This window comes from Gorilla gorilla, chromosome 21 (assembly GCF_029281585.2).
Source record: "Gorilla gorilla gorilla isolate KB3781 chromosome 21, NHGRI_mGorGor1-v2.1_pri, whole genome shotgun sequence".
Classification (NCBI taxonomy): domain Eukaryota; kingdom Metazoa; phylum Chordata; class Mammalia; order Primates; family Hominidae; genus Gorilla; species Gorilla gorilla.
The window spans coordinates 23,804,865-23,823,082 of record NC_073245.2 but is presented as its reverse complement, the minus strand read 5'-3'; the positions used below and the strand labels follow the sequence as shown (position 1 = coordinate 23,823,082).

The following is an 18,218-nucleotide window of genomic DNA, read 5'->3' as shown; positions in this document are numbered from 1 at the left end:
GCTTCTGAGAATGACGAGAAGCCAGCCACGGGAAGAGTCAGAGTGTTCCAAACCTGCCAGGTAGAGGGCCTTGAGGAATCGAATGCAGGGATCTTGTGCAGAGGGCAGGTGAGGCATGACTTGTAGGTCGTAAGGAGTCTGACTATTATTCCAAGGGCAAAGCAAAGTCATTGGAGGATTTTACACAAGGAAATAACATAACTTGATTTTACATTTTAAAAAGATCATCCTCTAGCTAAACAGTATGAGGTTTCTCTTCAGAGTGATTAAAATATTCTAAAATTGTGGTAATGCTTGTACATCTCTGTGAATATATGAAAAACCATTTGACTGTACCCTTTAAATGGGTAAATTGGATGGTATGTGAATTGTATCTCAATAAAACTGTTACATATATACTATATATAACATATACATATATTATACATATATATATATCATGCTGGCTGGGTGCGTCACACCTGTAATCCCAGCACTTTGGGAGGCTGAGTTGGGAGGATCGCTTGAGCCCAGGATTTCGAGACAAGCCAGAGCAATATGGTGAATACGGGCATGTTGGTGCATGCCTGTAGTCCTAGCTACTCAGGAGACTGGGGTAGGATGATCGCTTGAGCTTGGGAGGCTGAGGTTGCAGTGAGCTGAGATCATGCCATTGCACTACAGCCTAGGCGACAAATCCAGGCCCTGTCTCAAAAATAAATAAATAAATAAAAATTTAAAAAAAAAAAAAGATCATCCTGGCTGTTGTGTGAAGAATGGGTTGGAAAGTGAAGATAAAAGAAGGGTTTGAAGCCTATTGTAGTATTGTAGGCTGGAATAGGCAGTGGAGGAGATGTCAGGAGTTAAGCGTGTTTTAGAGGCAGAACCAACAGGACTTGATGAATTGGCTGATGGAGGCAAGGGAAAAAGAACTAGGAATAATTCCCCTAGACTTATGGCCTGAACAATGGGGGTGCTGTACTGAGACAGGGAAGAAACTGATGATTTTGTTTGGAGGAACGGGTGTAGGGTGCTAGGAAATCTCTGTTGGGCATTTTAAGTTTGAAATCCAAGTGGAGACATCAAGAAGGCAATTATAAGAGCCTGGGCCTCAGGGAGAGAGAGACAGTAGATATAAATTTAGAAATAGTTAATAAAGACAGGCAATGGAACGAAACGAGGTCACCCAGAGAAAGAGTTGAGATGGAGCAGATTGTTGGAGAGAGGCGGGGAGGAGAGGTGAGAGAAGAGAAAAGAGGGAAAAGAAGAAAGAGAAAAAAAGGAGTTGGGAGCGAGCCCTTGACATTCTACATTTAGGAAGTGGGCAGGGGAGGAGTCAGACAAGAGTTTGAAATAAAGAGCCCATGCAGTAGAAGGGAAACCAAGAGAAGGCAGTGCCATCAATGCTGCGACAGGACAGTGCTTGGGCAGATGGGGCCCATCACTCCAGTGCTGCTCAGATGTCGGGTAAGATGAGGACAGAGATGTGGCAGTGGATTTGGCTGCATGGAGGTCATCTACCACCTTCAAAATAGCAGCTTCACGGGCAAGGGGGCAGAAGCCAGTTTGGAGTGGGTTGAAGAGTCCATGGGAGGTGAAGCTTTGGAGACAGTGAGTATAGAACACACTTTTGAAAAGGTTCAGTGTAAAGGGGAACAGAGAAATGGGGCATGAGCTAGAAGGAGACACCACAGGATAAAGAGAGGGTTTATTTTTGTTCATAGAAGATGCCAGAGCGTGTTTGAATGGCGGATGGGATTGATCTGGGAAAGAGGGCGACACTGTTGACGCAGGAGAGCAGAGCTTCAGGAGTGACGTCTGAGAATGGGAGGGATGGGGTCCAACTTCCCAAGAGTTAATCTACTTAAAAAAATTAAAAGGTAAAATTGGTAATTTTTTGTTCTTTAAGAACATTTGGCCGGGCGCGGAGGCTCACGCCTGTAATCCCAGCACTTTGGGAGGCCGAGGCGGGTGGCTCACCTGAGGTCAGGAGTTCAAGACCAGCCTGGCCAACATGGTGAAACCCCGTCTCTACTAAAAATGCAAAAAAAAGTTAGCCGGGCGTGGTGGCGGGCGCCTGGAATCCCAGCTACTTGGGAGATTGAGGCAGGAGAATCGCTTGAACCTGAGAGGCAGAGTTTGCAGAATGTGCCATTGCACTCCAACCTGCCAGCCTGGGTGACAAGAGTGAAACTCTGTCTCAAAACAAACAAACAAACAAACAAACAAACAACAACAACAACAACAAAACATGCGTACTATACCATGGATGTTACACTATAATGAAAACAGTTAGCATTGGGTGTTATATTTGTATTCCATAAAGTATATCTAATTCCAGTTCCGGGGTTCTGAGTGTTTTTGGTTCCTTTTTATACTTGGCTATAGATACATATATATTTTAAAGGACTGAAACAAGATTATTAGGTTGAATTCCTGACAACTATACATGAATCATTTGAGTTATGATTCTTTTTTTTCTAATATTTCTATCAGGCAATGTATTTGCTAGAGTAAAAATTGGAGATTACTATTACTATGGCTATGGGACTAAGAAAGACTATCAAACAGCAGCCACACACTACAGCATTGCAGCCAACAAATACCACAACGCGCAAGCCATGTTCAATCTGGCTTATATGTATGAACATGGCTTAGGCATCACAAAGGTAATTTTGCTGGTAATAATTCAAACCTAGTAATGACAGCTGTGTGAGAAGACAGAATGTGTAAATGTTTTGAATTTCATTGATGTCATCAATGTAGAGGAAGGAAGGAGAGGACTTAACATTTGCCAAATCCCTCCCTTGTGCCAATACATATTACTTACCCTAATATGAACCCTATGAGATAGAAGTTATTTTCTCCATTTATGCCAAGGACATAACTAGTGAGTAGAAGAGATCTAGTCTATGCCAATTCAACTAGTAAGTTCCTGCTTTTTCCAGCACATGCTTTTTCCAGTAGGCCCTGTCTCCATTTTCCTTCACCTCTAGGCCTTTCTTTCCATTAAAATTTCCACTGGTTCTCAAGCTCTCAGGAACAAGGAGAAAGTGAAAAGTACCAGAGCTGGATACCAAGGTGGTATTAATCCAGAAAAGTCTTATGAAGCACCTACTGTGTACATGACCCAGTGCTGGATACTGTAGAAAGGCCCAAGAGAGTGAATCTCCAGTCCCCCAAGACTACACTTGACTTGAGGCGATGAGTCATATTCACTTAGAAGAACAGCCAGCACTGCAAGGTGGTATTGAGTAAATCTCTTAGACAGTGAGTGTAATTAAGGCAGAAGATGACATCAGGGTGTCACAGAGTGAGAAAGATGTATTCGGTATCAATAACGATAACAATAGCCAGGCATTGGGTTAAGTGGGCTATGCGTTTCTGTCATTTACATCACACAACCACTCAATGAGATAAGCCCTAGAACTATCCACTGTGTATGCATCAGGAAGCCACAGCGCAGAGAGGTTATGTCATTTGGCCAACCAGCTTGCGGAGCTCATCAATGGTGGAGCCAGAATTTGAACCCAGCCCTATCTGACCCTGTTTTTTGGTGAAAGAGTGGGCCTCACAGTGAGTCATTCTTGGTGGTCAAGCATGTGAGCTTTTCATTCCTGGCTGCGTTTCTAGAGCCAAATAACATGGGAATTATCGGCTTTCCTATGCGCTCTTCTTTCTTCTGGTTGTGCTAGTAATTGAGAATTATTGGTAGGGAATTTCCTATTTGAGAACTGCTAGAGGTGCACAGTGAAGCCAAGGGCTTCTTATTCAGCGGTATGGATCCCTGCCGTCCTGTCCTCCCCTGCAGCCTGCCTTTTGGCTGATCATTTTTCATTAGCCCTGGCACCCTAAGCAGTGGAAAGAATGTCAAATCCAAATCCAGTCTGTTTGCCCCATTTCTAGCAGTGTAAGCTTCCCATGTTTGTAAAATGTGGGTAAGAATGGGACAGGATGGATAGCTAAATTGGATAATTCTTGGGATGTTATTTAGCCATCCCTGGGCCCCTCACCCATTATCCACCTCAGTAAAACAGATACCTGCCCTGCCCCAGGCATTAAGAATAAAATGAATAAGATTTTATGAAAGGGCTTTGTAGTCAAACAGTATGTAGAATGACTGCTATTTAGATCAGAAGGGAATTAGAGCAACTGCTAAGTAAGGCTTCAATAAGATTAAAGCCTTTCTCTACTCATCATTCCTCATGCAAAACATAATAATATGGGAGAAGCACTGTCTATAGAAGGAATAAAGTGACCCCACTCCATGTGTTAAATTCATGTTAGCTTTCCTATCCTTGGCACCACCATGTTATTCAAAAAGGACTTGGTTGCCCTGACAGCTGTATTCGCACCTAGGTGAGGCCATTTTGCCTGAGTCCCTGGGGACAGGCAGGTGTCCTCTCAGGACACAGAGCCAGCAATGCTGGGAAAGGCACACTGCTGGCCAGTGCCCAGCTGGCGGACTGCCAGAGGGTTTGATTTTCCTCTTTGGAGTCACCACTGATCTGTTTCCTAAGCACTTCCTTCACAATGTCAAATAGTAGTTGTTGAGACATACGTTTCATACATTCAGGAAAACACTTAAGTTTCTCTCTGACCAGTTTTCTGTTCTTTTCTGCCAGGGTTCTTGTTAAATCTTGGGTAGTTCATTTTGAGCAGTCTCTTTCAGTCACAAGTCTATTTTTTTTTTTCCTACAGAAAGTCTCTACATTAAAAAAAAAAAAAAATCAGGGACTACTCTTAACCTCCCACTTGGATATGAGAATTTTAGGCTGAGCTAATGAGGGACCATTGCCCTTTGTTTTTATTTGGTTTCTTTTGTTTAGCAATTACAAAAATAATAACTGAGTACCCAGAGGTATCTTGCCATCTCAGAGTCAAATTTACAAGGTGCTATCACCTTCTCTAATTCTTAAAATGAATATCCTGATAATTAAAAGCCCAAAGCTTGTTCTAATGAAAGCAAAGAGAGTAGGAGAATAGGCCTTCCCAGCAGTTAAGTCATCAAGTAGTTAAGCATTTCTTCAATGAGGCACTTTGCAATCCTCTTTATTAGTTAATCCTCATGCAAACTAGTGAGAAAGATGAGTATGATACCACTATCACAGTGTCTTTGAGAATCAAAGAAGGTGATATGGAATAATGCTTTATAAACATGCAGACATTTAAGACCTCTGGGGAGGAAAGGTATAAATCATCTCTTGGTAAATCAATATTAAAATATGGGTCATTATTTTTATCATCTGTCTTTCAGAAAGGAAGTTGGGGCTGGGATGATGCAGGTGAGTTATCCTAGTAGCTTCACTGAGAAGCGTCTCAGCCAGTGAGCTCCTTGTCTCACTGACTGCATCATTGTTCTGGGAACAATGAATAATGGGAGTGACTGCATCATTGTTCTGAGAACACTGAATAATGCCTGGGGAGGAACTGGGAGAGGACCTGAAGTAGTTTAGAAACACAAGCATTCACACACAAGTTGTTATGAAACTGTTTCTCAGAGGGCCAGGCATGGTGGCTCACGCCTGTGATCCCAGCACATTGGGAGGCCGAGGTGGGCAGATCACTTGAGGTCAGGAGTTTGAGACCAGCCAGGCTAACATGGCAAAATCTTGTCTCTACTAAAAATACAAAAATTAACCGGGCAAGGTAGCATGTGCCTATTATCCCAGCTACTTGGGAGGCTGAGGCACGAGAATAGCTTGAACCCTGAAGGCAGAGGTTGCAGTGAGCCAAGATCCAGCCTGGGTGACAGAGCGAGGTTCCCTCTTAAAAAAAAAAAACCCCCCAAAAAACAAAGAAAAAGTTTTTCAGTTGATACTTGATTTGTAAGTACTTCGGAAATTGCACCATGAACAAAGCCTGTTGCCCATCCCCTCCTGGCCATCCTTTCTGTCTGTACCTTGGCTCAGGTCTGACTTTCTGCTCACCTCAGCTTGTAGTAAAGACTACTCAGGGGTCTTCAATTCTAGTGTTCTCCCTTTAAATCTGTGACCGAGATGACTCTGTTCACCAAAGATTTGCAATCCCCCATCCATAGTGAGGACTTGTAGCTGGGGTGCACCTGCCTAGTCAAAGACTATGTTCTCCAGCCTCCTTTGGATCCACGTGCTAGCTCTCGCAAGGGCATGGAAGTGGAAGTGAAAGTGAAGGGTGTCATTTCAGGGCTAAGGCAGCCAAGAAGTAGATGGGGCTGCCCCCAATCTCTTTCCCATCCATCGGCTGAAGGCGCTAGGAGATACAAAGGCTTTAGGGGACCCCAAAACCAGGTGATGGAAGGAGTTTGGGCCCCACAATTACCACATGAAAAAAATTCACCACCAACCAGGAACATACGCTTTGGAATGCTGAATGGGGGAGAAATAAACTTCTATTGTGTTAAGCCATTAAAATTTGGGGATTTGTTACAGATAGCATTATCTTAATAAATAATTCATCTAACAAAGCACTGACAGGTCATTCTTGATAAAGTATAACCTTTACCTCCTCCGTCCTACCCACCCCTCTATCCTACCCTCTCCCCCAAATAAAACCGCCAAAAAATACAAACAAGCAAACATACAAATAAAAAGAATCTTATTTACTTTTTATTGCTAAATGAAGTCCAGACTTCTATTCCACATTCAAAGCCCCCAGTGACCTAGCCTACCTTGGTAATAATGGTGTGATACAGCACTTTGCCCTATATAGATTCTAGGCTACTTATTCCTTCCCCTCAAAGACCTTGACCTGAGCCCTCCTGAGATATCATCCTTTTGCTGGAATGATCTTACCCCATATTTATGCCCATTGAAGACTAGTCCATTTTTCAAAGAACAGCTCCAATGTCATCTCCTCTAGGAATCCCTCAAGGAACCCCAGATTTTTTTTTTTTTTTTTTTGAGACGGAGTCTCTCTTTGTCGCCAGGCTGGAGTGCAGTGGTGCAATCTTGGGTCACTGCAACCTCTGCCTCCCAGGTTCAAGCAATTCTCCTGCCACAGCCTCCCAAGGAGCTGGGACTACAGGCACGCACCACTATGCCCAGCTAATTTTAGTATTTTAGTAGAGATGGAGTTTCACCATGTTGGCCAGGATGGTCTCGATCTCTTGACCTCGTGATCCACCTTCCTTGGCCTCCCAAAGTGCTGGGGTTACAGGCGTGAGCCACCACACCTGGCTAGAACCCCCAGATTTAAAAGATATCTACTTCTAAACCATCATGGTATTGCACTCTGCTTTTCATTCATTTATTTATTCACTCGAATATTTATCAAGGACTATTTCCTATATCAGGAAGCACTGTGCTTGGTTCTGTGGATACAATAAGAACAAGACAGCCTTCAAAGAGCTCACAGTCCACTACAGAAGAGACTTGTCCATAGCTATAGTTAAGCCTAAAATGACAGTCATGTATAGGCACATGCACACTTGAAAAGAATTAAAAATAAAGTACCATAAGTATGTTAAAGATTACCTCTTTAACATACCTACCAGCTAACTCAGGTAGGGGAATCAGCACTGCCAGGTCCTGTTCAAAAATATTTTTGTACCATGGAGTACGAGAAACATATGACAACCTTTTTACATGGAAGAAATCAGGCCTGTTTAAAGACAATGGATAGGAAAGCTGTTCTAAAGTACGACAGAAAGGTGGGGGAAATTATCCTTTGGGGAAGAGTTTCAAATACATATATGTAGACCTACTAGGTAACATGTATTTTTGGATTCTGCAGAGAAAACAAAACCACACCTACCAAATAAATTATCAATAGACCTGTCAAAAATAAAAGTGATTATGACACAATGCATTTTTATTTCTCATTGGTCTGGTCTGACCACCCATGGAGTGTTACAGCTGAAGCTTTAAACACCAGAATTATTTTCTGGAAAGGATAAGTTAAAATTAGGTATTTAAAATGGCCCTCTCAGGGCAGGACAGAAAACACATTTCTTAGAAATGATCATAACTTTTCATGAAATAAACATCTATCATCTAGGGAAATAATCAGAAATATGCACAAACAGTATTTTGTGTGTGTATAGCTTTATTAGTTACAGAACAAATTTCTACAAGTAACGAGAATGCTCCAAAATAGAAGCCATGTTATATACGTTATTGTATAGTGGTATACTATTCCACAATGTACTTTGCGGCCTAGTGATTAAGTGAGAATACTAGAAGCAGACAACCTAAGGACAATCTGAGATTTAAATCCCTGCTCTGCCACTTGCAAGTCATATAAATTTGAGTAAGTGACTTTCTCTCTGTGCCTCAATATCTTCATTTTCAAAGTGGAGTTAATAGTATCACCTGTCCTATAGAATTGTCCTGAAGATTAAATGACAGTGGTAACTGGTACACAGTAAGTATTTAATACATATTAACCATTATTACAATATACTCTGCAACCGTTAAAAATATTGTAGACTAGGCTGGGCACAGTGGCTCATGCCTGTAATCCCAGTACTTTGAGAGGCCAAGGTGGGCAGATTACTTGAGTCCAGGAGTTCAAGCCTAGCCTGGGCATCATGGTGAAACCCCGTCTCTACAAAAAATACAAAAATCAGCCGGGCATAGTGGCACACATTTGTAGTCCCTGTAATCCCAGCTACTCAGGAAGCCCAGATGGGAGGATCACTCAAGCCCTGGAGGCGGAGGCAGCAGTAAGCCAAAAGCCTGCCACCGTACTCCAGCCTGGGCAACATGGCGAGACCCTGTTTTCAAAAAAAAAAAAATTATAGGCTAGTGGAATATATTAGGACACTGCATATTATTTGAAATATATTGTTAGGTTAAGAAAGCAGAAGATGTAATATTATGCTGAGTAAAAAATTTCTAAATTAAAAAGTATGTATATGTGAATATACATGAAATGCTAGAAGAATGTGTATAAAATATTACCAGTAGTTATCTCTGTACAGTGAGATTGTGGGTGGCTTTTTTTCTTATTTGTTCAGTTCTATATTTCCTAAGTTCCCTCTAATTAACATATGGTATATTTATAAAAAGAAAATAAGAATAAATTATTCAAAAACGACCTTCCCATTCACATGCTCTGTCCCAGTATAATAAATTTTTTTTATGACATCCAAAGATTTGGGGCTGGAAAACTCCTGCATCAGGCAATTGTACAATTTTCATAAACCAGCTACTTTACTGCAGAAGAATTCTGTATCTTTGAATTAAAAGAAGCTATTTTGAACATCTGAATATTGGGCAGTATCCACATAACATTTTAGTTAAAAACATGTTCTTTAACAAGAGTCTGCAGCTCGGTTTACATAACCTCTTTAATCACTGAATTTAAAGCAAAATAAACTCAAATGTACCACAGAAAAGTTAAATCTAAGTGGACTGGGTATGTAGTGGACTTCTCATTTAATGAACACCATCTGGAGGAGATTTTTTTGTTTGCATGACTTAGATTTTTTTACTAAATAGGGTCAAAGAATGAGGAGTCTTTTCTAGTCTAGTACTAAAATTTCTTTTATGAGTTGCCCTAGTTAGCTAGAAGCATTCAAGAATTTCCTTCTCTGGGAATTTTAAAGAAAGGCTTTCACATCACCCCCCAGCCCCACACACACTGCAAATTGTGAGGTCTCCTGGACGAGGAGTGAGTTCATCCCACTTTAATGGTATTTCTCACTATTTTTTACTATAAAATACTAAGTGACTGAATTGTAATGCTTCTACCGCAAGACATAAGTGAATAACTATTGACTTCCTCAAAACAAGAAATAAGCATGAATGCCTGAGATATTGACAAAGGCTGCTTTTCCCCGAATGTCCCATCCAAGTCAATATGTCTTCCACGTGTGCAGCATGAAAGCTGTTATCATCTGCAGGGTGCTTTCAAATGAACACTGAATTTGTTGGAATCAGAGACACAAATTAGGGTTTTTACAACATCTATTTAATGTTGCCAGGAAGATTTGTTCCAATCTCCTGAATTGTATTTTAAGCAAGAACATTCCTCTTTCTTCAACAAATCAATTTACCAGACCATAAAGCTTTGGAAAATATTTAAGCTATAATAAGCAGAACACAGCTGAGAGAAGACATCACCCCCACCCCCCCGCAAAAAAACACAGTTTTAACAGCGTCCTCAAGGATTCACAAGTATCAAAGCCTAAGTAATGGAGCGAGAAAGACAGATATTAGGATGACCACAGTTTGTGAAAAATTCCTCTTCTTCCCTTTCTTTTGAAAATAGCCCATGGGCACCCAAGCAAAATCTAATTCTGGGACTGGCCCAGGGCATTTTCACCTTTAAAAGCAGCTCCACCTTGTCTACGGTCACTCTGTTTGGGCAAACGAAAAATAAAGCAAACACATAAAACAAGGCATGAGTAGATGAAAAAAAAAGCCATGGCATAATTCATGAAAAAAAAAGCTCCTGAAAATATAGTACTATGTCATTTGAGGACTCTGTCTTCAACATGAGAGCCAAAAATAGTTTCTTCATCATCCTGTAAGTATTATCAAAGACCTACTGCGTACTAGGCACTTCATTGAGGACTGGGAATTCAGGGGTGAACAGACAGTCCAAGCCCTTGTTTTTGAGGACCTGGAGACAAACAAATGAATAAATAAATTCTAGAACTTCAGGTATGGTAAGTACTATGAAGATAATGAGAATTGTAGATAACGATTACTAACTACCTGTATTCTGACTTATTTTAGAGAACTGTACAATTTTTTTTTTCTTTTGAGACAGAGTATCACTCTGTCATCCAGGCTGGAGTTCAGTGGCATGATCTTGGCTCACTGCAACCGCTGCCTCCTGGGTTCAAGCAATTCTCGTGCCAAATAACTGGGATTACAGGCATGCACCACCACACCTGACTACTTTTTGCATTTTTAGTAGGGACAGGGTTTCACCATATTGGCCAGACTGGTCTTGAACTCCTGGCCTCAAGTGATCCACCTGCCTTGGCCTCCCAAAGTACTGGGACTACAGGCGTCAACCCCCCTGTGCCTGGCCCTATTCTCCACCCTATTTGTTGGAATCACAACTAGGAGCTGTTCCAGGGGTATCCAAGAAAGCTTTCTGGAGATTGTGTTAGTTTTCTATGCTTGCTGTAACAAATCACTACAAATTTGGGGACCTAAAACAGCACAAGCTTATTATCTCACGGTTTCTGTAGGCCAAAAGCCCAGGTGATTTGACTGGGTCTTCAGTTCAGGGTTTCACGAGGCTAAAATCAAGGCTGTTCTTTATTGAGGGCTCTGGGGAAGAATCCACTGCAGGGCTCATTCCGGTTGTTTGGTGGAATTCAGTTAATTGAGGTTGTAGGACCAAGGTTCTTGTTTCCTTATTGGCTGTCCAAATTCCTTCTCATTCCATGTGGCCCCTTCCAACAATGGCAAGTTGAGTCCCTCATGCTGAGAATCAATCTGAAGTCTCCCTCCACCACATCTCTCTTTCTTCCATCCCCAGCCTTGAGATAACTCTGTTTAAAGGTTCATTTCATTATCTGAGGTCCACTTGGATAATCCATGATAATCTCCCTATCTTAAGACCTGTAACCTTAATTACATTTGATATTGTGAACAATGGTGTCTGTTTACTTACCCCTACAGAATCTGATGGGTAGGGCTATTCTTCTCCTTCTAGGACATTCACTTGGCCAGAAGATTGTACGACATGGCTGCTCAAATGAGTCCAGATGCCCACATACCTGTGCTCTTTGCCATCATGAAACTGGAAACTACGCATTTGCTCCGGGATATCCTGTTTTTTAATGTAAGTTTGTCTTGAACAGGTCCTGAATCTCTGAAAGTCTCCAGTGAGCAACTCTTAGGGACAAAGTGACAAGGCCCATCAGGGAGTCTCTTGTGGACTGGCTTTCCTTTGAGAAGTAAAATTCAGAGTCTTACACTTGCCATGCAGAGTAATTCTGCATGTTCTATTGAGTATGTGTTGACACTTCAGAGTATAAGCAATTAATTCATTCAGCAGATGTTCTTTTCCAGTACACACTACATTCAAAGCCTTAAGCACAGTGACATGTGCTATATATACTTCTTCAAAACAGTTCTTACCATCAATAGCCGAGACTGGTAGGCAGACGGCAGGTGGCAAGGGGTACCACAAAGAGCTACAGTTTGAAAAAAAGTAAAGTGTCTAAATCTTTGGGGTTATTCTAAAGGTGCTATTTAAGCCCCTTGTGGAAGATGTAAGCAAGCGAAGATTGTGTCTTCCAAGACTGAAGGAAGCAAAGGGAATGGGTGGGAGGAGGGTTGGTGGTGGTGGGTTTGGGAAGAGATGGTGGCTCTGAGTGGAGGTGGGAAGCTTGGATTGTTTTTGAGAGAATGTCTCTTGCCAGCAGTTCACAACGAGATGGAACTGGCTGAAACTGGACAACACCATTGGACCACACTGGGACTTATTTGTGATTGGCCTCATTGTTCCTGGGCTGATTTTGTTGCTTAGAAATCACCATGGGTAGGATGCGGATCACAGGAAAACCTGCTCACGGGAATCAGTTCACTCCAAGGTATCCCCACTAAATAAACAGTTTCCCATCCAAATCAAGAGTCTGCTGCAGTTTCCCGCTCAGGGCTGTGATGGAAAACGGACAAGACTTGGGGACCATCCTAGAGAAACAACTTCAGACTTCCTGCTTAGTTGAGAAAACCCTTTGTGGGATGCTGGGAGCTGGTCACCTAAGACCTTGTTACCAATCTGTCATCTTGGTGACCTAGTCCCACGTTATGAATAAAGACCACCCATTTTCATGTTGTTAGAACAACCTCCCCTCTGTCAAGAGGACGCACTGGGTTTCCTGACTCCTACAGACAAACTAAGGTGAAGAGAAGGGGGAGTTTGGAGAAGGCAGAAATCCAGATCCCTCAGAATATGATAAAGACACAAATATACAAATAGACCTTGTACAAGCACATCCTATAGGAATGACCTGTGAGAGACTCTGGAGCCATAATGAGTCACAGCTTCCCAGGGCATGTCGTACCTGAACGAGGGAATGGGGGTTGACCCGGGCTCTTCACTGAGAGGCCTCTCTCAAAGCTCCCTTAGTAGCTGTGTTAGTGAACAAAGCCAGTACAGCATCACACCCCTCTCCTCCATCCCTCATCAGAACCCTGTTCTCCCTGGGGCGTCCCCCTTAGTACCCCCTTAGAAGGAGATTATTCCAGCCTCCTAGGATGAAAGCTAAAAGGCCCAGATTCTCTGGCTTCTCTGACAGGCAAATCAGGGGCCCAGGCCTAAGGGACAGGGGCTGGTAAGGAGAGTGTAAGAGGCCTAGGACATATGTCAAGGGCCAGGCTCGAATCCCGGCTCCAGATATTTGTCGTCTTCTTCTTCTTCTTCTTCTTCTCTTCTTCTTCTTCTTCTTCTTCTTCTTCTTCTTCTTCTTCTTCTTCTTCTTCTTCTTCTTCTTCTTCTTCTTCTCTTCTTCTTCTTCTTCTTCTTCTTCTTCTTCTTCTTCTTCTTCTTCTTCTTCTTCTTCTTCTTCTTCTACTTCTTCTTCTTCTTCTTCTTCTTCTTCTTCTTCTTCTTCTTCTTCTTCTTCTTCTTCTTCTTCTTCTTCTCCTCCTCCTCCTCCTTCTCCTTCTCTTCTTTTCTTTTCTCTAATCTTCTTCTTTTCTCTCTTCTTCTTCTTCATCTTCGCCTTCTACTTTTCTTCTTCTTTTTTTTTTTTTTTTTGAGACGCAATTTCCCTCTGTCCCCCAGGCTGGAGTGCAGTGGCAAGATCTCGACTCACTGGAACCTCTGCCTCCCGGGTTCAGGTGATTCTCCTGCCTCAGCCTCCTGAATAACTGGGATTACAGATGCCCGCCGCCACGCCCGGCTAATTTTTGTATTTTTAGTAGAGATGGGGTTTCACCATGTTGGCCAGGCTGGTCTCAAACTCCTGACCTCAAGTGATCCTCTAAAAGTGCTGGGATTGCAGGCATGAGCCACCACACCCAGCCAATATTTGACTTCTTGAGCCTCAGTTTCCTGGTGTGCAAAAAGGGAAGAATAATGCCTATCTTAGACAACTGATATTAAGATTAAGTGGGATAATGGATGTAAAGAGACTGGCACAGGGCCTGGCACCTAGAATGAGTTCCATAATTGGTAACTTTTAATATCCTTTAAAAAACTCATGGCAAATCCATTGGAACAGGTGGGGAGAGAGCTGAGTTGGTAACAATCTGTGTGGCTTCAGCGCTTTGCAGTTAGTTCTCCAGCTAATGTGCTAGGTGCTTAGGTAGGAAGAGATCTTGCTTGCTTACTTAAAAATCCAATTTAGGGACATGAAAATTTAATTTATAATGTCAACCATAATCAAAAGGTAGGATGAAATGGTGGACATGCACTGAGTTTGGGATCAAACAACTTGGATTTGAAGTCCAGCTCTGTCCCTTAGTAGCTGTGTAACTTTGGGGATAACTTTTCCAAACCTCAGCTTTTCCTCCATAAAATGGGATTATTTCCTACCTCACTGAAGAATTGTGAAGCTTAAATAAACCTAACATCAAAAGTGCTTTATAAACATAGCACACACACATACTGGCCACAGTCATTTATTTGGCCAGGAACAAATCCAGGTGGTGGATTCTGAGGTCCAAGTGTTTAGAATTTGGGGGTCATGTCCCTGACTTATTAGGGAGTTCCAGTTCCCAGGGATGCAGCCTAGTTTATAGAAATGTGCAGGAAGGGGCAGCATCCAAATCGCAGGTCAGGACGTCATGGAGAGGGCAGCCATGCTATGACATCTCACAGGTGTCAGGAATGTGAGCACATTAAGGACCAGGATGAGAACAGAGAGGGGAGCGCAGAAGGCAGCATTGGTGAGCCCTGCCTCAAAGTCTGGATGAACATGAGCTCCTTAGAGGTCAACTTCTGGGAATGACCGCAGGCAGGAAAGAAAGGGAGACCTGTTTGGGGACTTGCTGTGTAGAGTAGAACACTGCCTGAAATATAAGAGGGAGGGCAGCCTGAGTTGATATGTTTCCCATTTCAGCTATTTCCATGTCAATGTGAGACATGGAGCAAGCTTTGAAAGCAGGAGTGCTTTAGGCAGTTTCAATCATTCAAATGTCCATTTCTGGGCCTCTTCTCCTGGAGCCGCCACGGTAGCGGTTCTCACCACCTCTGTGCATGGTTGGGCATCTTGCAGCCTCTGGGCATCTCCGAGATGACTGACAGAGGGAGGGAGAGAGCCTCCTGCCTGAAAGCCACTGATGCTTCTCGGTTATTGCAAAATCCCACCCACTCTATGGGCATACAGAGCCCTTCTTCATTTTCTTGCTTCTGATGCTTTGAATAAAAATGGATAGCCTGTGGGCTACAAGATATCTAGTTTTTTTGTTTGTTTTGTTTTTGTTTTTGTTTTTTTTTTTGAGATGGGGTCTTTCTCTGTCACCCAGGCTGGAGTGCGGTGTCACAATCTTGGCTTACTACAACCCCCGTCTCCCAGGTTTAAGTGATTCTGCTGCCTCAGCCTCCCAAGTGTACGCCACCACACCCAGCTAATTTTTTTTTTTTTTTTTTGAAACAGTCTCACTCTGTCACCAGGCTGGAGTGCAGTGGCCCAGTCTTGGCTCACCGCAACCTCCACCTCCCAGGTTCAAGTGATTCTCCTGCCTCAGCCCCCCGAGTAACTGGGACTACAGGTGCGCACCACCACACCCAGCTTTTGTGTGTGTGTGTTTTTAGTAAAGACGGGGTTTCACCATGTTGGTCAGGATGGTCTCGATCTCCTGACTTCGTGACCCGCCCACCTCGGCCTCCCAAAGTGCTGGGATTACAGGCGTGAGACACTGCACCTGGCCTAATTTTAGTATTTTTAGTGGAGACAGGGTTTCACCATGTTGCCCGGGCTGGTCTCGAACTTTTGACCTCCAATGAACTGCCCGGCTTGGGCTCCCAAAGTGCTGGGATTACAGATGTGAGCCACTGAGCCTGGCCCAAGGTATCTGATTTTTAAAAAATCTAATTCTTGGCTTTGTGCAGTGGCTCACACCTGTAATCCCAGCACTTTGGGAGGCCGAGGCGGGCGGATCATGAGGTCAAGAGATCGAGACCATCCTGGCCAACATGGTGAAACCCTGTCTCTACTAAAAATACAAAAATTAGCTGAGCACAGTGGCGGGCGCCTATAATCCCAGCTACTCGGGAGGCTGAGGCAAGAGAATCACTTGAACCCAGGAGGCGGAGGCTGCAGTGAGCCGAAATCACACCACTGCACTCTAGCCTGGTGACAGAGCGAGACTCCATCTCAGGAAAAAAAAAAAAAATCTGATTTGCTTTTGTGACTCCCTTGATTTCCTCCCCCAGTTCTTCATTAAATTGGAGTAGCTCTTCAAGTAAATCCATTTTTTAAAAGTCAAGTCAGGTAAATAATTTTGTTTCTCTGGAGCAGGGGTCCAGAGTCATTTTCTCAGTAACACTCTCCTGGAATTCTTTTCTCCAAAATCTTGAGTAGTGGAGGTGCTATATAGTTTGCTGCATTCCCCTCACTGGGCATCCCAGAAAGCCCTAGAGAAGAGGGCATGGTGAGGCTGAGAAGAGAGGAAAGAAACATTTTGAAGCACCTGCTATGAGCCAGGCTCTGTTTCCATCTGTTTTCTCATTTCATCTTCATGATGAGGCTAGGAGGTAGCTAGAATGACCTCTGTTTAACACAGGAGGAAACTGAGGCCAGAAGAAGCTAGAAAAGATCATGTAGCTGATAAATAATGGAGCTGTGATTTGAGTCCAGATCTAACACCACAGATGTTCTTTCCTCATGTTACGGTTCCAGTTATTGCTTGCTTCTTAACAAACTTCTCCAAAAGTTAGGGTCTAAAAACAACAATCATTTCATTTTATCTCAAGATTTTGTGGGTCAGGAATTTGGGCAGGGTGTGGTCAGGTGATTCTTCTGGTCACTTAGTGGATGGGCTGTTCTAGAATCCAAGACAGGTTTACTCACTCAGCAGTGACTGTTGACCAGTATACCCACATCCCAGATGCGGCCTCTTGGCATGGTGGACAGAGCATTTGGGCTTTTTACACTGTAGCTCAGCATTCCCACAGAGAATGTTCACAGAGACACAGGCAAAAGCCACAGCTTTGCTAACACCAAGCCTCAGAAGTTCCAGAACATCCCTTCCACCATGTTCCATTAGTCAGGCATTATACTCCGTCTCTCAGTGAGAGAAGTAGCAAAGAATTTGCAGCCATATTTAACCTACTATAAAAGATACTGTTTAAAAATCTACCAATGGTTACATAAATTACAGTACAAAAATTGGCAGAAAAAAAATGCAGCCCAAGCCTGAGCTGCCTGTTTTGGAAAACAAGGATTAGACAGACCAGTTAGACGCGTGCCTGGCTCTCTTCGTCTTCCCACCTTTCAGACTGAAGAAATGCAGATGTGTGAAGGTAAGTGGAGGGGGGAAGAGATGTCCTCCTCTGTTCCTTAGCTAAACACACACACCCCCTCACATTGGCCGCTACACACACGCGCACACACACACACACACACACATACACACACACTCTTGAATAATGCTTAGTTCTTTGCTTTGGCTCAAGTGACATGAGCCAAGAGATGCAGAGTCCCAGCATGGTTGGGACTCTCTGTCTGGGGCACCCTAGGTGCAGGCTCCACTCCCGTGTCTCAAGATTCATTCCTGACACGCAGTGGGTGGGAGACACACCCCAGACCCTCTCAACCACCTCCCATCCTCATTCAATTTCCCCTCCCGAACCCACAGTCCCCATAAGCCTAGCTCCTCTGCCTCAACTCCTGGCTGAGGTCCTCCTGTGGGGATATGACCTTCAGCATGGGTTGCTGTCAGCCATCCTCTGCCCTAGGGTTCTGCTGCTGGATGGGGGAACACAGGAAATTGTGCATCCTTGGAGTGGAGAGTGAGAAAGCAGCCCTCACTATGGACTGGCCTCTAGATGGGAATGTATCAAATAAATAAATTGAACTTCTCGTGAACTGTGATGGTCGATCTTATGCTCATGTGTTCCCTAAGCCTTATTATGCACAAAGAGCATCTACTTCTTCCCAGTTTTTCTTTTTTCTTTAGAGATGGGGTCTCACTATGTGGCCCAGGCTGGATTGGAATTCCTGTGTTCAAGTGACTCTCCTGCCTCAGCCTCTTGAGTAGCTGGGACTACAGGCACACACCCGTGTGTCCAGCTCCCACCTTTGGGTTTTAATATCAAAGTTACCCTCTTATTAGTTTAGCACTGGGTGGCGCTGGGCTAGGTATAAAGTGTGGGAAAAACCCTTCCAAACCATCCTGCTA

The 18,218-nt window shown here is 43.4% G+C and overlaps 1 protein-coding gene across 15 annotated transcripts in view; it reads left to right on the top strand.

Moving 5' to 3' along the window:
- Positions 1-12,494, top strand: part of SEL1L2 (SEL1L2 adaptor subunit of SYVN1 ubiquitin ligase) — a 149,889-nt gene extending 137,395 nt beyond the window's left edge. For 9 of the 15 annotated variants that reach the window (XM_055373548.2, XM_055373543.2, XM_063702177.1 and 6 more), the window contains 3 exons: positions 2,476-2,648; positions 11,578-11,706; positions 12,290-12,494. In XM_055373548.2, coding sequence (XP_055229523.1) covers positions 2,476-2,648; positions 11,578-11,706; positions 12,290-12,412 — 425 coding nt within the window. In that variant the 3' untranslated portion in view covers positions 12,413-12,494. The remainder of the gene's footprint in view (positions 1-2,475; positions 2,649-11,577; positions 11,707-12,289) is intronic. The other 6 variants (XM_055373552.1, XM_055373549.1, XM_019017383.3 and 3 more) reach the window with 5 other exon arrangements.
- The last annotated feature ends 5,724 nt before the right edge of the window (positions 12,495-18,218 follow it).